The 22,961-nt window shown below is 42.1% G+C and overlaps 1 protein-coding gene across 2 annotated transcripts in view; it reads right to left on the bottom strand.

Moving 5' to 3' along the window:
* Positions 1-21,232, bottom strand: part of fbxw4 (F-box and WD repeat domain containing 4) — a 140,097-nt gene extending 118,865 nt beyond the window's left edge. For both annotated transcript variants that reach the window (XM_041209632.1, XM_041209633.1), the window contains exons 1-3: positions 20,882-21,232; positions 4,531-4,626; positions 2,730-2,915 (exon numbers count right to left, since the gene is read on the bottom strand). In XM_041209632.1, the coding sequence (XP_041065566.1) occupies positions 2,730-2,915; positions 4,531-4,626; positions 20,882-21,078 (479 nt within the window). In that variant the 5' untranslated portion in view covers positions 21,079-21,232. The remainder of the gene's footprint in view (positions 1-2,729; positions 2,916-4,530; positions 4,627-20,881) is intronic.
* Positions 21,233-22,961: the final 1,729 nt, after the last annotated feature.

Here is a 22,961-nt window from a genome sequence, read left to right as displayed (position 1 = left end):
AGGGGGCCCAAGAGGGGCAAGCAGAGAGCAGGTGGCCAGATAGAGCAAGCAGGGGCTGGAGGGGCTAGAAAGGAATGAGCAGAGGGCCAGAGGGGTGAGCATGGGGCAGAGGGCTAGGGTGGGATGAGCATGGGGCCAGAGATGGGTGAGCAGGGGGCAGGGGACCAGGTTTCACTTGGTTGAAATCAGCTAGAAGAAAATTCGTATTTTATTTTTCACTGGATAAACATTTGAAAGAAAAGAAAACTGGAATTTAATCAGCTATGTAATTTTGAATTAAATTCAATACTTTCATGATGAAAACACACCAAATGTACTGCGCCAGGCAGGCATAAATTAACATATGCATTTATATGGTGACTTTAATGTAAGAGGGAAATCCCAAGGGGCTTCAAAGAGGCATAAGGAAAGAAAATTAACTTTGAGCTAATGTGGGAGATGTTAGGAGGGAGGTAACCAAAGGTTGGTTGAAGATGTGGGTTTTAAGAAGGATCTTAAAGAAGGAGAGGAAGATGGGTAGGTTTTGGGGAGGGAATACTAAAGCAGCGGCTGAGGAAGGTGAGGACACAGCCACTAATGGTGGGGTAAAGGAGAAGATGTGGGATGCCTAAGAGGCCACAATGAGTAGAAGTGGGTGGTGGGTAGGGGGGGTGGGTGTAGAGATGAGTTATAGTGCTGGAGATTACAGAGATAGGGAGGTAATGATGAGATTAAAATACAAGGCGAGCAGCAGAAGCAACTGGCACACAAAACTTGATGCAGTACAGTATTGGGCAGCATAGTTTTGTATGAGTTGAAGTTTACAAAAGGGAGAATGGGATGGTCAACCAGAAGAACACTAGAGAGTTGAGTCTGGAGGTAACAAAGGCATGCATGAGCGTTTCATGGTCGAACAGGTAAGATTAGAACCAAGTTCGGATAGTTGGACAATGGAGAAGAGATATTCAAGGAGGAAGATGTAGTTATCCTTGAAGGCTACAGAGAGGTCCAGGAAGAGAAAACGAACCAAATTCACAGTCAAAGAAGATTGATCTTTTACCAAGAGTGTACTTGAGCAAAAGCTGACACAAACATCACACTCTACTGGATAGGAGTGAATCATTCCCCCTTACCAGTTCCATACTGTACAGTTCTGGAATTGATACAGATATGCATGGACCATACAGTACCAGATAGGAATGAATCATTCCTTTAACCTGCTGTGTACTGTACATGCACAGGAGCCGACACAGCTACACATGGGCCATACAGTCCCAGAAGTGATTGAATCATTCCTTTTAACCGTTGTGTACTGTACATGTGCAGGAGCTGACACTGAGACACAACAACAATTTGTACTTATATAACATAATAATGTGTTAACATAATAAAAACACCCCAAGGTGCTTCACGGGAGCATGATTGGGCAAAATTTGACACCAGAACTCATAAGGCAATATTGCCAAAAGCTTGGTCAAAAAGTTAGGTTTTAAGGCGCATCTTAAAATGAGAGAGGGGTAGGGAGTTCAGGAAGAAAACTTCACAGCCTATGTCCAGACAGCTAAAGACATGGGCACCAATAGCGGGAATGGCCAGAATTAGAGGAGTGTACACATCTCAGAGGGTTGTGGGCCTGGAAGAAGTTATAGAGATGGGGGCTGTCAAGGGTCTGGAGGGGTCAGTGTCATATCCCCCACTGCCTTCTTATTTCATATCACTAGCAAAGCACAGACCATGAATGGTTGCCATCAATGTACGTATGAATGCTGGTGCTGTGTTTTTGGATGGTGTCACCAAGGGGTAGAGTGTAAATGAGACAAACAGACTTGTACAGTACCGGATGGGAGTGAATCATTTCCTTTTGCACAATGTGTATTGTACATATACAGGAACTGATACTGAGGCACCTGTGAGTATTAACACAGAAATTAACATAGAAGTCCACTTTCACTGAGTGTAGCTGTTGGGCACTAGAGCCATGCAGTACTAGAATAAAATAAAATAGTTCTTTTTACCCAATTCACACTGTGGAAATACAGTAACTAACAGTGAGATGCAAATAAGCCTTATATTATCGGGTGACATGGAGTACTGCATGCAGTTCTGGTCTATATTATCAGAAGGATATACAGGCACTGGAGAGGATGCTGAATAAATTTACAAGGATGATACCAGAAATGTCTTGGTATACTTATCAGGAAAGGATTATCAGGCTGGGTCTCATTTCTCTTGAAAAAATAAAGCTGAGGGGTGAATTAAAGGAAATATTTAAAATCAGGAAAAGTTTTGATAGAGCTGAAACAGAGGATATGTTTCCTCTTGTGTGGAAGAGCATAACGACAGGCCATCAATATAAAATAGCTATCAAGAAATCCAATACAGAATTCAAAAAATATTTAATTACCCAATGAGTGGTGAGAGCGTGGAATTTGTTACCAAAGGGAGTGGCTGAAGGGAATATTATAGATGCTTTTAAGGGAAGCTAGACAAGTATATCAAGGAGAAGGGAACAGAGGATTACGATGGTGGATTGTAATGAGAAGAGATGGAATGAAGCGGGATTGGAGCATAAACAACAGCATGGATTGCTTGGGCTGAATTGCCTGTTTCTGTGCTGTAAATCCTATATAGTGTAACCATTAAGCCCACTGAGCACTATACTTGTATAAGTTCTAATAGGAAACACCAAGGCACCAAGTATATTAAACTGAACAGGAGTGAGTCTTCACTCAGCAATTCAAACCACTTACCCACCACCACTGATGATGTGCGATTCACTGACAACAAATCGGCAGACATCGTCCCGATGGCCAGTGTACACCGAGATGGGCCGTCGCTGAAAACTGACACCGTTCTGCCTCAGTGGATATGCTCGGATGTCAGCTGCTTGGGATAGGTAGAGCCACTGATCATCCAGTTGTAACCACGGCAATAAACTGAGGAGGAATCGAATGGCAAAATCAACTCAGTATAACTTCACTAAGGTACTGCTGAAAAGAGACATGTTGCCGATGCTTTTCATATTGCGCTCATCACGACAAACGCAAGAATGCCAAATTTCAAAAAATCAATACCCTGGAAAGGCAAAATATCTCAAAAATTTGAACAACAGGTTAAGCAAGCCATATCACGCAGCTACTATGTAGTGGTGATGCAAGTACTATTTTCCTCTAATTAGATGCTGTCATCAGTTTAAAAGGACATTCTGCCTACCACACAACTGAGCAACGTCATATATGAATTTTGATGCCATTGCGCTGCCAGGAACGTATTCCATACATTCCGATTGGCTAAGTGAATCAAATAACACATTCCTCTGCCTAGTCGTAACTGGCAGTGTACAGACTGTACTCAACCAGCCTGCGCTTACAAAACCCAAAACAAAATGCCTCATGTTAGATAGGAAATCCACAATTGGAAAACACTTGCTGAACAATTCTCAGTGTGGTAACAGTTACATTAACAACCAATTTACGATAATCAGTTGAGCTCGTAACATGGCTAGGAGTGACATATATTCATAAGCAGAAACCTATCCTATACAAACAAAATGAATATGTCTTTTCCGAATTACCCGGAAGCATGGGATCCTATAGTCCCTGTTGCTTTTTCCATGGCAATGCCCTGGCCAATCTGAGTCCACTTGCCAATCAATCAACAACCCTTTCCTCCTGTACTATAAATTGTTGTTATCCTTTGAGATTTGGCATTCTTGCTTTCGTCCTGATGAGTGCAAGATGAAAAACTTCGGCAACATGACTCACTTTTCAGCATTGTTGAAGTTCTGTGCTACCAAGTAACTGTTAACTAGTGTAAACAAAGGCAACAAAACTAGGTACCTTATCTCCCAAGTCTTACCATGGAATCCTTTTGTTAAGTTGGGGGAGAAAATGCCTCCTATTTCACCAGCAAGTCAATCTACACAACAACAGTGACAGTGCTCCATAATATAATAAATTATATAAACAAATATTATATTAGTTATCAGGAACTCAAATGTAGCTCTCAGCAAAAACAGCAGTATAGAAACGCTAGTCAATTGGAATATTGCATTTCACGCCCAAAGACGCTTGTTGTACCTGCCCTGAGAATGTGTAATGGGATAGTGTGGAGGGAGCTTTACACTGTATCTAACCCAGATTACTCTGTATCTAATGGCATGCTGTACCTGCCCTGAAAGCATTGATGGGGACAGTGTAGAGGGAGCTTTACCCTGTATTTAACCCTGTATATTATCTGTCCTGGGAGTGTTTGATGGGAACAGTATGAAGGGAGCTATACTCTGTAACTAACCTGTGCATTATCTGTCCTGGGAGTGTTTGATGGGACAGTGTAGAGGGAGCTTTACTCTGTATCTAATCCATGTTGTATTTGCTGCGTATGCATTATATAGGGCCATGCAGAGGGAGCTTTGATATGTTGACTTTTAATGAATGACTGCTCGAGTGTCATATGCAAAAGATCACCAGTGCCTATGAGATCGAGGTTCAGTTTACATTATCATATTGAGAAGGATTGAGAGAACAAAGATAAAATGAAACTGCCACATACCTGTACTTCCACCTCAGCAAAATCTCTTGGTGACACCTCCCACGCTTCCAGTTCTGAGAGAACTTTACCCGCTCTTTCAGAGCGATTTGGGGAAACCTGTAATGGTCAAGCACAGAAGAGAGTTTAACAAATTAAGCATTGATGTCAGAAACAGCAGATGCAAAATCAGTGTTGAGTGGCAATGCAAACTCAGCAGTCCATGTCACACTCTGCTCAATTCATTCTTTTACTGACTACAATGAATAAGAAAGTATCAAGCGAAGTCAAAAATGGCCCACTGGTTCTCTGCCACACATTTTACATAATCACCCGAGGCAAGTTTCACCCCCAATCATCTCCCGATATCAGCATCATACAGTAAGCATGTACTATGGGTACAACTTGTAAGGTATATAGCGCCTTTAACATAATATAATGTCCCAAGGTGCTTCACAGGTGCATTAACAAACAAAATTTGATACTAAGCCACATATGGAGATATTAGGACAGGCAACCTGAAGCTTGATTGGAGAGCTTTAAGTTGAGGCTTGAAGGAGGAAAGAGAGATACAGATGCAGAGAGGTGTAGGGAGGGATTTCCAGACCTTCGGGCCCAGGCAGCTGACAGTACAACCATCAGTGGTGGAGCAATTAAAAATCAGGGATGCTCAAGAGGCCAGATCTGGAGGAGCTTAGGTAGCTTGAAAAGTTGTAGGGTTAAATGAGATTATAGAGATAGAGATGGGTGAGGTCATGGAAAGATTTGAAAATATGGATGAGAATTTTTAAATCGAGTCATTCCTTAACTGGGAGCCAGTTCACCAACATCACCAAGCACATGGGTGTTGGATGAGTGAGACTTGGTGCGAGTTAGGACATGGAGAGCAGTTTCGGGTTACTTCAAGTTTATGGATCGTAGAATGGGCATGGGCTAGATGTATGTTGGAATATTCAAGTCTAGAGGTAACAAAGGTACAGGCAACAGAATGGAATCACAGCAAATCTTAATAATTCCACAAGGGAAGAATGCCTAGAAATGCCAAGTCACAGGAAGGCAAAAAGTGGATTGGCTGGCATAGAGTTAGAGTTGGGATGCTGTAATTTGCCTCAGAATCGCTCAGTTCAAAACTGTGATGGAGAATGAAAAGAAAGCCTTGTATTCCTACAGCATCTTTCACAATTTCAGGACATCCCAAAGAACTTTACAGCCAATAATAAAATGAAAAGGGTGGAAAAACTCAACAGGTCTAGCAATGCCTATGGAGGGAAAAACCAAGTTAATGTTTCAGGTTGATGACCTTTTGTCAGCATTTTTGGTTTTTATTTCAGATTTTCAGTATCCATAGTTTTTCACTTTTGTGTTACAGCCAATGATGTATTCTTGATGTGGCGTCACTGTTGTAATGCAAAAATATGGCAGCCAATTTGTACATAGCAAGATTCCACAAACAGCAAAAGGGACAATAAAAGACTTATATTCCTTTCCCACATTTCACCAGGAAAGCACTTTACATACAAAGAAACACTTTTTAAGTGTAGCCACCATTGTAATGTAGGAAACAATCGGATAATCTGTTTTTTTTTTAAAAGTGATGCTGAATGAGGGATAAATATTGGTCATGACATCAGGGAAAATTCCCCTGTGCTTCCTCAAAATAGTGCTATGGAATCTTTCATGCACACCTGAAGGCTGACAGTGCCTCAGTTTAATTTGCCTCATCTGAGATCCAACAGTGCTGCACTCCCTCAGTACCAGCACTGGTGTGTCAGCCTGGATTTTGTGGTCAAGTCTGAAATTGGGCTTGAACCCACAGCTTTCTGATTCAGAGGTAAGAGTGCTACCTTCTGAGCCACAGCTGGCACTGAGGAAGAATCACTGGCTAGGGTTTCCGTTCCCAAATAAAACGCAGTGACCACAGGAATTGCCCAAAGGTTAGTGTGAAGTGATGATAGTTTCTTCCGTGATGCACTACATGAGTGAGTAGTCTGCCAATAGTCACAGTCCATGCTCCCTCATGAGGCATGATCCCTTGGGAGGAGATACAGGCAATAATTCTACAGTTCTAAGAGAAGCTTGTTCCAATGCCTTCGGGACAGAAAAGAGAAGACTGAAAATAAAAATGTACAGCATTACATCTTTTGTTATCCGAGACCTTCCAAACATCCAAATGCAATATAAAACACCTATTTAGGTCAAAGTGCAAAGGTCAGCTGGCAGCTCGCTTATTTTAAGCAGTTACCATTTGCTGTTCTGCAGAAACAAATGTGAGACACATATGTTCACCAACAATAGATCTTCATCACACACACACAGCAGACTGTAAATCAACCGGTGCGTTTGGACGAGAGCAGGAGCCCCACGCCCTCGAAGGACAAACTACCTCGCTGTCACATTTCACACATCTCACTGCTCTTCTGCCTCTTTTCCGTGATAAATCTTTACATTTTCAAGACCCATCAGATGCTTCTTTTTATCTCCCAACACACACCCTACCAAAACAAAAATAAAAATACCTGGAAAAACTCAGCAGGTCTGGCAGCTTCTGCGGAGAGGAACACAGTTAATATTTTGAGTCTGTATGACTCTTCAACAGAACTAAGTAAAAATAAGTCCCCCCAACAAATTTGCACAGAATTCAGAAAGTCTCTCTCAAAATTGCACACAGAATTTCCTTGCTGTTGATGACCTACTTAAAATGAGAGTTGACATTTAACTTGGTCAAATGCTGTCAAAAATCCATTGAGGGTTTACTCAAACTCCAGTCAAACTTCTCACTCATTTCATTGCACGGTTAACTGAAAATTATTATTGCTGATGTTTGGTACTTGGTTTTGCATTTCTATAGTGCTTCTCATGATCTCAGAATGTCCCAAAGCACTTACAGTTTGAAATGTAATCACTGTTGTTATGTAGAAAATATGGCGGACAATTTGTGCACAGCAAGATCCCACAAATAGCAATATGATAATGAGCAGATCATCTGTTTTATGTTTGATGTTGTTTGAGTGATAAATATTAGCAGGACATCAGGGATAACTCTCCTGCTCTTCGAAGTTCTGCCAGGGGATCACAGTACATACACCTGAGGGCAAACTGGGTCTCAGTTGAACAGCTCATCTGAAAGCAGCCTCTCTTGACAGTGCAGCACTCCCTCAGAAGTGGCAGTGGAATATCAGCCTAGATCTGGTGACCAAGTGTCTGTAGTGGAACTTGAACACAAGACCTTTTCCTTTTGAACCAAACTGCTTCAGATACTATTCGAAGATGAAACAACCAGCTGGCAACCTGCTCCCGCTCCTCCCAAGTTCTGGAAACAGCTTCTTCAGAAGTGTAAACAAGAGTCATGGAAGCAATTAACCTGCACTTTCTTTGCTGCAGCAGAAATGTAGCATCGTCACCGAACTTAGCATCACAGCACAAAGGAGGATTGGGGCATAAAACTACTCTTCGCCACTTCAATACACTGTGGCAAACGCCATCAAGTTTTACTTGTGCAATTTCACAAAGGGGAAAAGGAACCTTCGAAAGAGAGAGAGAGCGAGAGAGAGGGGGAGAGGGAGAGATAACCAAAAGCTTTTGGGCAAAGAGAATTTTAAATGCTGCAGAGAAGCAGCAGGAGGGTTTAGTGAGGGAGTTCCTGAAGGTAGAGCTGAGACAGCTGAAGGCTCCCACTGATAGCAGAGCTGAGGGAGGATAAGATACAAAGGCCAGTGTCCAAGAACCACAAGACACAAAAATGGATGTCATGTGGGAGAAGGTTGCAAAGGGCCTGGAGGAGGGGGGTTGGATGCTGTGAGGCCAGGAAGGGACTTGCAGTAGACAACAGTTTTAAATTCGATGTTTTGGGGTAATGTAGGAGTGAGACTTCGAGCATGTCAGGACACAGGTTCTTAGATGAGTTACAGTTTGCGGTTGATGAAGTAAGGAAGCTGGTAAGGTTAATGCTGGAGAAAGAAAAAGTGAAAAGAGTGAAAAGAAAAAAAAGAGTGAAAGTTTTGCATCTCTATTGCACTTTTCACGACCTCTAAGCATTTTACAGCCAATGAAGTACTTATGAATTGTAGTCGCTGTTGTATGAAATCAGGTCAAAGCCATGAATAAGGGTTGTGGCAATGCTGGGGCCACAGAAAGGCAAGGGACAGCTCGCAAGCCTTTTGTGGGAGAGTTAAGACAGGTAACCACAAGCTTAAGCAAAGATACTTTAAAAGCAGGCAGAGAAGCTACGGGGCAGATAGAGGGACATGGATTGAGAGATTGGAGTGGGACTGAGATTGCTAGAAGCTCAAAAGAACTGGGCAATGTTACTGAAGGTAAAAGTAAGCAGTCTTGGTGATGAATAGCACATGGAATATGAATCTCATGTCAGAGTTGAACAAAGTTCCAAGGTTGCCCATTATCTGGTATATCCTGATTAAACGCTCAGGGAAGGGGACCATTCAAGGTTCTCCACTTCCATCTTTAGCGGCAAAACCTTCCACCCAAACGGAAAATCTCTACATCTCCTCTGTCTCCCCAGCTATAAAAGCCTGATCAAAACACACCTCCTTCACCAAATTTTCAACCACCTCTCCTAAGCTTCCAAAAAGATGTTTAACTGGGCCAAAAAAGACGAGTGTTTCTTTTTCTGAGTAGCCTTGTTTTAGCTGAAGCTGGCCAGAGTGGGTGAAGGGTATCATAATTGGCCTCAGTCCAACTGGGCTAGGAGGGAAAATTAGCTAAGGCTCCTGTTCATAGTCCCTTGACCTCTGCTGAAAGGTGCACACAAGCATGTGGGGAATCAAGCAAAGCTGAAATTGGGCTAGGCTCCTCACAGTTAAAATAGCCTTTAACCAACTCTGCTTATAAATAAAGAACAGGGCAAGCTACTGGGGGGTGGCCAGTAGCCACAGGAGTGACCCCCCACCCACTGTGTCTTCAGGAGAAGAAGGTAGAAAGCTAAAGGGTAAAAATGTGCAACCCGTATTTTCAAAACTGCAACATCCAAAACGCTGATCGTAATCTGCACTTATCTTTTATAACTTTAAGATGTTTAAGATTGTATGATTAAAGGATTTGATAGGGTAGATAGAGAGGAACTATTTCCTCTGGTGGGGGGAATCCAAAACATGGGGGTAGAACTGTAAAATTCGAGCTAGGTTGTTCAGGGGTGTTATCAGAAAGCATTTCTTCACACAAAGACAGTAGGAATCTGAACACTCTCCCTTAAAAATACCATTGCAGCTACCAGTCAACTGAAAATTTCAAAATTGAGATTGATAGATTTTTAATACAAAAGCAAAATATTGCGGACGCTGGAAATCAGAAATAAAAACAAGTATTGGAAATATTTAGCAGGTCTGGCAGCATCTGTGGAGAAATCTGTGGAGAAAGGAATTGAATTAATGTTTTGAGTCGAATATGACTCTTTTTCAGAACTCAACTGTTGATTTTTATTGGGTAAGGGTTTTAGAGTTTAAAACACAGGCGCTGGGCGCAGCTCTATGGGTCAGCATAGTATTCAAATAAACATACCTTTTAGCATGCAAGCCTGGGTATTGAATGTCAGTGGGGTACTCAACCACATGGGTCTTCACAGTCCAGCTGATCTTGGCAACACCCAACAGAATCAGAAGCAGAAAACTCTGGATTTTTGCCCCTTCACTGCTCCAGGGATGTGGAGGGCAGCTGCTGTGCAGTACCCCATTTAAAATTAACTTAAAAAAGGGTGACCGTTATGTTCAGATAAAGAAATTAATATGACTCAGCTCCAGAGAGGTTAAGCATGGCACAGTAGCAATGTTATTGGACTAGCCATTCAGAGGCTCGGCCTAATGGTGCAGAGATACAGGCTCAAAATCCATCATGGCAGCTGGGGGAATTTAAATGTAATTAATAAATCTGGAATAAAATGCTAGTCTCGTAAATAATGATCACGAAACTACTAGATTGTCGTAAAATCTCATCTGTTTCACTAGTGCCCTTGAGGGAAGGAAATCTGCTGTCCTTACCAGTCTGGCCTATATATGACTCCAGGAGCTCAGCAATGTGGTTGACTCTTAACTGCGTTCTGGCTTGCTACGATATTTCACTCAAGGAGTGCAGCAGTACAAGGCGGCAGCTCACCACGACCTTCTCAACAGGAATTGGGCTGATCTATAAATGCTGGCTTTGCCAATGATGCTTACATCCAAAGAACAAGTAAGAAAAAAAATCACAACAACAGTGTAGCATGGAATGGAGGGCAATTTAAATAATCCACCCAACAACCAGAAAACTAGTAACTATAGTTTAATTTCTTAATTTAGACATTTTTATTATGGGATTTATAGAAAATGAGGTTTTTCGCTTAAACCAGGGGTGGGAGTTTGGTTGGTTCCCCAGGACCTAGTGATATTTGCTGAGATTTGACAGTATTGCAACATATGCCTTGAAGGTGAATAAAACAGTTCAATGCAACTCACCTCCACTGTTCCCCACACCACCCCCCGCCACGAGCCCCCCCCCGCCCCCCACCCCCGCACCTTTGAATTCTTCTTTGAGCCACATTCCCATAAGCTTTTGTTTCAAGCCATTGTTCCCCGAGGCCACTTAAAAATGATTCAGGCTGTAAATAAGCATCTCATGTAGCTGTTAATACATGTTACAGTGGCCGCTTCGCACACAGAACTGCCCCAGTGTTCAATTTTCCCATCCCCTTGCTATAGCCTCAGGCTGTTCTCCTTTCTCTCTCTCTCCCTATGCCCTCCATCTGCCCAAGCCCTGTATATCTTTTGACATTTTTTTTAAAAAGTGTGATTGCATTCCTAGACATCTGACTTATAGTCACCCATTCCACGACTTTGCTCTTGTGATCATCAAAGCCAGACGAGAAAATAATTTGCTTTCTCAGGCTCTGCTGATTTAGGTTGAAGAAAAGGACACAATCAGGGCTTGTTAGTTGAAAAGCAAGGCATTTTGGTGAATTAACAGCTGATTCTCAAAAATCCACGGACTCCAAGTTCTCCTCTTTTATACTGGTCTTCTCTAAAAGATGGTGGAGCACTTTCTTCAACAATTGGCAATCTATTTCCCCTGCCCACTCAAGTAGCCAGAAGTGTGAGGCCAAATAGTTGAGTATCATTAGGCTATTTGGCTGTGAAAACCAACACAGCCGAGTCCAATTCTTCCCTTGTCTAACCTAAACTACTTTCCAGCAGGGGTCATCCATTGATCAGCTAGGAGGGGCAAGACCTGTAGCTGATTTTCCCTTCCTCAGCCACAGGATTGGGTACAGATTTAGCAGAATGGTTCCAGGGATGATGAACTTCACTTAATGTGGAGAAACTAGAAAAGGTGGAATTGTTCTCTTTAAAGCAGAGAAGGTCAAGAGGTGATTTAATGGAAGTATTCAAAATTATGAGCAGTTTTGATAGGGTAAGTAAGGAGAAACTGGTTTCCAATGGCAGGACGGTCAGGAACCGGAGGATACAGATTTAAGATAGCTGGCAAGAACCAGAAGGGAAATGAGGAGACATTCTTTTACGCAGCGAGTTATGATGATCTCAAATGCATTGTCTAAAAGGGCAATGAAAGCAGATCCAATTGTAACTTTCAAAAGGGAATCTGATCCAGTACATACTTGAAAAGGAGAAAAAAACTGCACAGCCAAGGGGAAAAAGCAGGGTAGTGGGTTAATTAGCTATCTCTTTCCAAGAGCGAATGACCTCCTTCTGTGCTATAAACATTCTTGGAGTGGTGAATCCAACTGCGGCACAATCTATTAATTAACTCAGCATAGATCAGAAATTGAAACCAGGGCCTTCTCACTGTGTAGGACTCAGCACTGAATCATATGTTAGAACAGCCAGTCATCAAGATAACTGAGGCCTCACCCAGAGTCAGATTCCCAGTTCACATATAAGCTCCAATATCATGCAAGAAGCGCTGTGTTAAGCTAAATCTTCTCAAGGACCAACACAATGGAAACATCAAACACGTGCCAATGCAGTCTTATTACTGTATGGTGTGACAGGCTCTTCAGCTGGTTACTGATGGTTTGAAGAGACAGCACCACAAAGCTAAACTGGTCTTGGAACCAAATCCTTTTCTCCTTTACAGGAGCTTCATAGAAGCTTTGAAATTTCTCACAAGTTAAACAGTTTAAACAGTTAAACAGCACAGTGAAACTCCAGAGTCTGATGTTCATCAGGGCAACTTGCTATTCCTGATTGATGGTTGTTTTCGTATTGGCGGTAACTTTTTCATTTCAAATAGGTTCCCACGAATGATAGAATAACCCTGATCTGAAATCCCCCAAGGACATGAATATTCGCTGCTGACACTCCAAAGGAAAGTGATGAGGAAAATAAAAACATCTGATCTGCCTGTTCCCTAGCCCAGGGACAGCAACCAAAGGCCTGTCCCAGCTGAGAGCAATGAAATCAGCACCAACTAGGAATCCAAATTGGCAACTTAGATATTGGACAGGGCAAGGTTCAAACCTCCAGAATGATAAAATAGACTGCTACCACTGACTGTCAAAGCTCACAGCCAAACAGAGGGCACTAAAGTGAGGTACCAGTAGCTGGCACCTATATCAAATCACTGTTTCTTTTAGAGATAACAAACTGCTATTTTCTGAGTGTCATGCTGCATCAAGTTCTAGTTACTGGAACATTGCAACACTTTATTCATCAATCTCCCTACTCCCAACAATACTGCCACCAAACCACAGGGAATATACAGCACCATTAAACTCAGCTCTATTACTTCTTTAACGGTTTAACTTCACCAGGTTAAATTTTAACATGTGGCATGAATAGAATATGTTATGACAGCTCATGCAGTATAACTGATGTCCCATACATTGTGTTCACTACTCCTGTGGCTTTGCCACCCTAAGAAGCGAAGTCTCAGATTAGTCAATTTCTGAGTCTCAAGCATTGCCTATCTAATTCTCAAAGCCTCGTGCAACTTAGTGTTATTTATATTTACATCAATTACTTGCTAGTTTGCTTGAATTTTGTGGTGCTGCAGGTTTGGAAAGGGTTGTTTATCTTCCTTATTGGTCAATAAATCCTAAATCAGAACATAACCAAGAACTGATCAAAAACAATTTGAGGAATATGAAAATGAATGGAAACATGGATTTAAACTTTTATATACAGCCCTCCAGAACACCATGGGACAAACCTAAGCAGTCCATGAAGACAAAAAGATTGGACATCCCAAAAATAGCAAGCTAAAAATCAAATATACCAGGAGCTTTTAACTTAAACTTCATGTTTTGTCTCAGACAGTAAGTCTCTCTGTGCTACTCTCCCATCTTTAATCATGAGAGTTGGGTAACAGACTCTGAGAGCTTACTCGGTTCTGCCATTAAAGGAAGAATATGCACTTTCATAGCATCTAATCAGGTCTCTGAAAAACATTTCAAAGCACTCCAAGTACAATGAATCATCTTGAAGTACAGTCGCCATTTGAACAGCCATTTTGAGCACAGCAAGATCCCACAAAAAGCAATGAAATGAATGACCAGTAAACAACAAGCTCTTCTTCAAGTAGTGCCATGGGGATTTTTTTGACATGAACCTAACCCAAAACATGGGGCTTGGTTTATCACCTCAACAAAAGATAGCTTTTCTGATGATGTTGCATTCTCCCAGTGCTACAATGCATCAGCCTAGATTATCTGCTCATATACTAGAGCTCTACACACAACCTTATAACTCAGAGGCAACGGTGCTGCCAAATTAACCATGCTGACATAAAATAATAAGACAAGGAAGAACCTGAGAGAATACAAATAAATTCTATTTTAAAAATCCTATTTCTGATATCTGGTTTGAATTTTAGAAACTGAAGTATTGACATTGGGGTAATGTTAATAGTTAAAATTACAAGCAAAATGAACAGAAATGATTGCAAGATGAATTAAGCCAGGGAGGTTAGATTATTAAGTAAATTGGGTTGGTTCTTGCCTAGAAGGATCGGCGTGTTAACAACACATGCCGCCACCAATGCGCAAGTTGGAGGCGAGTTGCTGTGGTGAAACGATATGTGTTGAATTGCAAATTTCCAGAACATGCTGGTCGATTTACACTGTTCCACCGTTTGATTCATACATACGGCATTTCGTCTTTGGCCTCCCTATTACTTTGAAGAATTTGCTGGATTTGTACACGAACTGCCCATTAAATTTGCTGCAGAAAGTTACGTCTCGCCAAAAAGTCTACAAATACCTTTTTAAAGCATGTGATGACTGTCAACATTACTTTCTGAGTCAGAGAGGTTGCAATGTGGAATCTCCTTTGACCTGTACTTCCAGCAAGTAACAATACAAAGAACTTTGAAGCTGAAGGATACAGAGAAAAATGCCTAACCAGTTGGCATAGGTCTTGGAGCCCCAATCCAATAACATCTAGGCCAAGGAGTCATTTCCTGCCAGTCGGCAAGTCTCATCTCAAATAAGCAAGGCAGAGTAAGTTGCACAGAAAGGTCAAAATAAAACAAAAGTACCTTCCAGAGAGATCAGATTTAATTATTCAAAACATTTTGAAGTAAAAATATAATTCTTAAAAAAGGGCAGTTGTTTTCATACTGACCAAGAGCTTGTTTCCTTCACCAGTTTCTCTCAATTCTCTCCTTATGCCCTCTCCAACCTCAATTTGTCCACATGACCCACCTACTGCTCTCTCAACCCGATTCCTGCTAAACTGCTGACCACCCAAATTGCCTTCTTAGCTCTCCTGTCCACTGTCATTCTTAATGGTTCTAATGAGGTTTCTTCCCCCTCTCCATCAAATCTGCTGTCGTCATCCCTCTCCTCAAAAACCAACCCTTGAACCTTTGTCACCTCATACTCGTGCCACCACTAAGACCGCCTAGTTCCACCTCTGTAACATCACCAGCTCATCTGCTGCTCAAACCTTCATCCATGTCTTCCTTACCTCCAGACTTGACTATTCCAACACACACCTGGCTGGTCTCTCAGATTCTACCCTCCATAAAATTGAGGTCATCCAAAACTCTGCTGCTTGCGTCCTTACTCATACCGAGTCCCCATATCGCCACTGTATTCACTCTCCTCCGACACTCGCTCCCTGTCAGGCAACATTTTGACATTAAAATTCTCATCCTTGTTTTCAAATCCCTCCATGGCATTTGCCCTCCCTATCTCTGTAATCTCCTCCAACCCACAACCCTCCAAGATATCTGTTCTCCCCTAATCCGGCCTCTTGTGCATTCCAATTTTAAAAGCACTACAATTGGTGGCCAAGCCTTCAATTGCCTAGGCCCCAGGCTCTGGAATTCCCTTCCTACACCTCTCTAGCTCACCTTCCTGCTTAAAGACACTCCTTAAAGCATACCTCTTTGACCAAGCTTTCAATGTATCCCAGGCTATTGAGTGAGGCAATGGAGGAGATAGCAGGGGCACTGGCAATAATTTTCAATAACTCTCTGGCTACAGGAGAGGTGCCAGAGGACTGGAGGACAGCCAATGTGATACTGTTATTCAAGAAGGGAGGAAGGGACAAACCAGGGAACTACAGGCCAGTCAATCTAATCTCAGTGGTGGGGAAACTATTGGAAGCAATTCTGAGGGACAAAATTAATCTACACTTAGAGAGGCAGGGATTAATCAAGGACAGTCAGCATGGTTTTGTTAAGGGGAGGTCATGTCTGACCAATTTGACTGAATTTTTCAAAGAGGAGACCAGGTATGTAGATGAGGGCAATGCATTTGATGTAGTCGACTTGGACTTCAGCAAGGCTTTTGATAAGGTTCAGCATTGGGAGACTGATAACAAAGGTAAGAGCCCATGGGATCCAAGGCTATTTGGCAAATTGGATCTAGAATTGGCTGAGTGGCAGGAATCAGAGAGTGATGGTTGAGGGGTGTTTTTGTGGCTGGATGCCTGTGTCCAGTGGGGTTCTACAGGGATCGGTTGCTGTTTGTGGTATATATAAACGATTTAGACTTGAACGTAGAAGGGTTGATCAGAAAGTTCGCAGATGACACAAAAATTGGTGGGGTGGTAAATAGTGAGGAGGATAGCCTTAGATTACAGGAGAATATAGGTGGGCTGGTCAGATGAGCTGATCAGTGGCAAATGGAATTTAATCCAGATAAGTGTGAGGTGATGCACTTGGGCAGGACAAACAATGCACGGGAATACACGATGAATGGTAGGACCCTGGGAAGTATCGAGGATCAGAGGGACCTTGGTGTACATGTCCACCGGTCCCTTAAGGTAGCGGGACAGGTAGATAAGGTGGTTAAGAAGGCATATGGGATACTTGCCTTTATTAGCCAAGGTATAGAATATAAGAGTAGGGAGGTTATGCTGGAACTGTATAAAATGTTGATTAGACCACAGCTAGAGTATGCATGCAGTTCTGGGATCTGCATTAGTGCAATCACATCCTTCCTCTAGAGTGAGTGCAGAGGAGATTTACCAGGATGTTGCCTGGGCTGGAGAGCTTTAGTTATGAGGAGAGATTGGATAGACTGGGGTTATTTTCCCTGGAGCAGAGATTGAGGGGAGACATGACTGAGGTGTATAAAATTATGAGGAGCATAGATAGGGTGGACAGGAAGGAACTTTTCCCCTTGGTGGAGAGATCAATAACCAGGGGGCATAGATTTAAGGTAAGGGGCAGGAGGTTTACAGGGAACGTGAGGAAGAATTTTTTCACCCAGAGGGTGGTGGGAATCTGGAACTCACTGCCTGAAAGGGTGGTAGAGGCAGAAACCCTCATAACATTTAAGAAGTATTTGGATGTGTACTTGCGATGCCAAGGCATACAGGGCTATGGGCCTAGTGCTGGAAAATGAGATTAGAATAGTTAGATACTTGTTTGACTGGCGCAGACTCGATGGGCCAAATGGCCTTTTTCTGAGCTGCAGACCTCTATGATACCTTACCTAATATCTTCCTGTGTGGCTCTGTGTCATACTTTGTTTTCTAATGCTCCTGTGCATTGCCTTGTAGAAACAAAGAAACTGGGAGCAGGAGTAGGCCATTCAGCCCTTCGAGCCTGCTCCACCATTCATTATGATCATAGCTGATCATCCAACTCAACAGCCTGCTCCTGCTTTCTTCCCATACCCTTTGATCCCTTTCACCCCAAGAACTATATCTAACTCCTTCTTGAAAGCATACAATGTTTTGGTCTCAACTACTTTCTGTGCTAACGAATTCCACAGGCTCACCACTCTCTGGGTGAAGAAATTTCTCATCTCAGTCCTAAATGGTCTACCCCATATCCTCAGACTGTGACCCTTGGTTCTGGACTCCACCACCACTGGGAACATCCTTCCTACATCTACCCTGTCTAGTCCTGTTAGAATTTTATAGGTTTCTATGAGATCCCCCCTCATTCTTCTGAACTCCAGCGAATATAATCCTAATCGACTCAATCTCTCCTCATATGTCAGTCCCGCCATCCCAAGAATCAGTCGGGTAAACCTTCGCTGCACTCCCTCTATAGCAAGTATTTCCTTCCTCAGATAAGGAGACCAAAACTGCACACAATATTCCAGGTGTGGTCTCACCAAGGCCCTGTACAATTGCAGCAAGATAACCCTCGAAACCTCTGGCTAGGAAGGCCAACATACCATTTGCCTTCTTTACAGCCTGCTGCACCTGCATGCTTACCTTCAGCGACTGGTGTACAAGGACACCCAGGTCTTGTTGCACATTCCCCTCTCTCAATTTATAGACATTCAGATAATTATCTGCCTTCCTATTTTTGCTACCAAAATGGCTAACCTCACATTTATCCACATTATACTGCATCTGCCATGCATTTGCCTATTCACTCAGCTTGTCCAAATCACACTGAAGCATCTCTGCATCCTCCTCACAGCTCACCCTCCCACCCAGCTTTGTATTATCTGCAAATTTGGAGATATTACATTTAATTCCCTCATCTAAATCATTAATATATATTGTGAATAACTGGAGTCTCAGCACTGATTCCTGCAGTACCCCACTAGTCACTGCCTGCCATTCAGAAAAAGACCCGTTTATTCCTACTCTTTGTTTCCTGTCTGCCAACCAGTTTTCTATCCATCTCAATACACTACCCCCAATCCCATGCATTTTAATTTTACATGCCAATCTCTTATGTGGGACTTTGTCGAAAACCTTCTGAAAGTCCAAATAAACCACATCCACTAGCTCCCCCTCATCAACTCTACTAGTTACATCCTTGAAAAATTCCAGTAGATTTGTGACATTTCATTGTGTTGAAGGGGCTATAAAAACATTTTAAGCTGTTGTTGACTGTCCTTGCAAACTATCACCCTACATCCAATTCCCCTTTCCTTTCCAAAGTCCTTGCACATGTTGTCACCTCCCAAATTTATACCTACCCTCACTGAACTACTCCATGTCTGAATCCCTCCAATCAGGTTTCCGCATCTGTCATTGTACCGAAACAGCTCTTATCAAAGTCAAAAATGCAATCCTATGTGACAGTGACAAAGGTAAACTATCCTTTCTCAACCATTTGACATGGCTGACTGCACCATCTCCCTCCAACACTCTTCACCATCATACAGCTGGTTGCAACTGCATTTAGCTAGTTCCAATCTTATCTGTCTAATAGCCAGAGAATCGTAATCAGTGATTCCTCTCCATGCTCCCGCACTGTTACCTCCAGTGTCTCCCCTTGGACCCCATCTATTTATTTTCTACATGCTGCCTCTGGTGACATCATCCAAAAGAATAGTATTAGTTTCCACTTGGACGCTGACAACACAGCTCTACCTCACCACCACCTCTCGATGCAGCCACTGTTTCTAAATTATCAGACCGATAATTTGACATGCAGTACGAATGAAACCATTGTCTTTGGTTCCTGCCATAAACTCAGCTCCCTCGCCCTCCAATTCTATCCCTCTCCCTGGCATAGTCTGAGGCTGAACCAGACTGTTCGCAACCTGGTGTAATGTTTGACTCTGAGATAAACTTTCAACCACATTGCTACACTGTTACTAAGACCCCGGCTGTACTTCCACCTCCGCAACAGCACCCTACTTTTCCCCATTTCAGCTCAACTGCTGCTAGAACCCTCATTTATGCCTTTAATACCTGTAGACTTGACTAATCCAAATCACTGCTGGCTAGTCTCCCACATTCTATCCTCTGTAAGCTTGAGATCATCCAAAACTCTGCTGCCCATCTCCTGACTTGCACCAAGTCCCCCTATCCCCCCGTACTCACAATCTTCCTACACTGGCTCCTGATCAAGCAACATCTTGACTTTAAAATTCTCATCCTTGTTTTCAAATCCCTCAATGGTCTTGCCCCTCCCTATCTCTGCATTCTCCTCCAACCCCACAACCCTCCAAAAACCCTACTCCAATTCTGGCCTCTTGAACACCCCAATTTTAATCACTCCACAGACCATTACCAGCCATGCCTTAAGTTGCCTAGACCCTAAACTCTTTAATAAAAACAAAAAAACTGCGGATGCTGGAAATCCAAAACAAAAACAGAATTACCTGGAAAAACTCAGCAGGTCTGGCAGCATCGGCGGAGAAGAAAAGAGTTGACGTCAACTCTTTTCTTCTCCGCCGATGCTCCCTAAACTCTTTCCTCATCCAAGTAAATTCTTAAAACCTATCTCTTCAAGCAAACTTTTGGTCACCTGACCTAATATCACCTTATGTGGCTTGCTGTCAAATTTTATGTTATAATACTCCTGTTAAGACTTTGGGACGTTTTATTTAGTTAAAGACGCTAAATATAAACAAGTTGTTGTTGAACGTCTGTTTGCCAGGAAAGCGCAATCTTCAGTTTGTCATCACCCGCCCGCCTCATTTCTTATTCAAGCTAGAGAATTAGTCACTTTTTTTAATTTTGAAATCCATTAATTATTGATTTTATTTCTAAATTTTACTTCTCGATACCAAACCCCAATTGCATTTCCCCTTGGTGATTTATTAAAACCGCCCTCCCTTCCTTCACCTCGCATACTCCAACGAGAAACTGAAAACTGAATTCGCCAGCGGCCTTTCCCCGTCTCAAAACGCAAATAAAAATAAAATGATTTAAAATGAACTTTACAGGAATAAGTGGCAGATTTTGTTAGTCAAATCTAACTGTTTGACTTGAGCCCTGGATGCAGGCGGATTAACATCTGTTTTTTTAAAACATTCACAATTGCGGCGTCAGTCAGTAAGATTAAACGATTAAAAGGCGGAGATTTTTAAAATGCTATTTTATGTGGATAGTAGAAGATCTTAATTATAATAAAGATCGGTTGAGGCAGACGGGCAACGGTTGGTAACCATGGAGATTAGTAGTATGGTCGCAGGGAACCCAGGGCTAAAGGTAGGCCGCACCTCAATTTCTTACTCTGCCGGGAAAATGACGTTAATACTTTTAAAAGGTTTCCTTACGTGTCTCTGCCGAGCCTGGTGATGCCGGTGTTGAGGGAGACTTTGGCTATCCTCCTCCAGAGGGTGTCCCTGCTGATGAGGGAGTGAAATTTCCTGCAGACCTGGGACAACCTGCCCAGGGCCTGGGTGTCAGAGTAAGAGAAGAGGAGCAGGAGGATGTCTTCAGGCAGCTGGGGCAAGAGCAGCACCAGCATCATCCCCACTCACAGTCCAGTGTGAAATTAAAACAGGCCAAAAAGAAAAATGAAATAATTCCCCCTCCTGCACTTATTCCCATGTTCTCCCTTCTTGCTGTCACACCTAAGCTGCACTGTTAGCCATTTGCAATGAGGCACAACTTGTGTCACATGTGTAAACAGGGTTTGAACTTCCTTAACGTGTCGTTTATGCAATTGCATATTGCAATTGCATTTTTTTCAAAGAAAATCTTTACTCGTCTGGGAAATCATGTTATTATTTCTTTTAACTGGGGAGGGTTGGCAGAGAACATTTATAAAATTAAGATAGAGTTGCATTTATATAGTGGTAAAACACATCTCTCAGAATCAAACCAAAGCACTTCATGTACAATTAATTTTAAAACGGTATGCCTTAAATTTCACTTGGTTCACAAGTGAATCACCGGTATCATTTAGCCAGTTATTTTTATGTATATTTTATTTTTATATTTTATATGTATATAAAGTGTTAGCCGTGGCTCCTGGTAGCACCGCTGTCACCTCTAAGTCGCAAAAGGCTCTGGGTTCAAATGCCACTCCAAGAGTTGAACACAAAATCAAGGTTGATACTCCAGTGCAGTACTTAGAGAGCTCTGCTGTTTTTGGAAAAGATGTAAAGCTGAGGCCCCACCTGCCTGCCCAGGTGGCTGTAAAAAAGATCCAATGGCACTATTTCAAAGAAGAATTGGGAGATATCCACCATGTTATGGCCAATATTTATCCCTCATTCACCACCATATAAACAGATTCCTTGGTTATTATCACATTGCTGTTTGTTGGAGTTTGCTGTGCATAAACTGGCTCTGTATTTCCTACATTACAATAGTGGCTGCACATCAAAAGTACTTAATTGTCTGTAAAGTGCTTTGTGCCAGTGGCTGTAAAAAGCAGTATATAAATGCAAGTCTTTCTTTTCTTTATTTATTTTAGCAAATTAGGAAGTTAGATGCATTTTAAAGAACACACAATTTGTACCTTTATTCATCTCAGAGATACTTTTTAAAAATATATAACTTCATCTTTGCCCTAGCTCTCTAAGCAATAATCAGTGCCTTTGCGCGGAATAAGATCAAGAGATAAAATGAGGTGATATTTTCAAACTAAATTGGCAGCAACATTTACTTTCCTTAAAAAGTGTATTTTTGTATCTTCATTTTCCTAAGGATGCTATTTCCATGTAAAATACATAGACAATAGATCATTATTTATGGATTCATACATTTTTCTAATCAGTTTTCTGTCTCCTCCCTCTGCAGGAATAGACTTTTTAATGGAGTATAATTGCAGGGGTGCTTCATCCAACTGGTTGTTCATCAGGTGTGAGCCGAGGTAATAGTATTTTACCATGACTACTGTTATTATTATTACTTCTTGAGTTCTCTGTCCGAAGGCAGGTCCTTGCCAATTATTTGTCAAACTATGGCAAAGTGCTGTGATTTTTTTACTGCAGGTAGGCGTGGAGGCAGGCCCCGAGTTTTCTTGAGCTGAAACAGGCATCAAACCTCATACTGTTGGTGTTAATCTGATCCATACACTAGTCATCTAGCCAACTGAGCTAAACACCGCCCCCCCCCCCCCATTATTACCACTACTACTACATTATATAGAATTTTTAACATAGAATATGTTTCCAAGGCATTTCACAAAGGTGCATTTTTTAAATTGCCAAACCAAAGAAGAAGATATTAGAAAGGTTGCTTAAAAGCTTGATTAAAGAGATGGATTTGAAGGAGGGTATTAGAGGGAGTTGGAGGTTTAGAAAAAGTATTCCAGAGCACTACTGAAGGTATGGCCTCTGATGGTGGGGTAGAAAGAAAGAAAGACTTACATTTTATGCCACCTTTCACGACTTCAGGACATCC

This window comes from Carcharodon carcharias, chromosome 17 (genome assembly GCF_017639515.1).
Source record: "Carcharodon carcharias isolate sCarCar2 chromosome 17, sCarCar2.pri, whole genome shotgun sequence".
Classification (NCBI taxonomy): domain Eukaryota; kingdom Metazoa; phylum Chordata; class Chondrichthyes; order Lamniformes; family Lamnidae; genus Carcharodon; species Carcharodon carcharias.
This window is presented reverse-complemented; position numbering and strand designations above follow the sequence as displayed.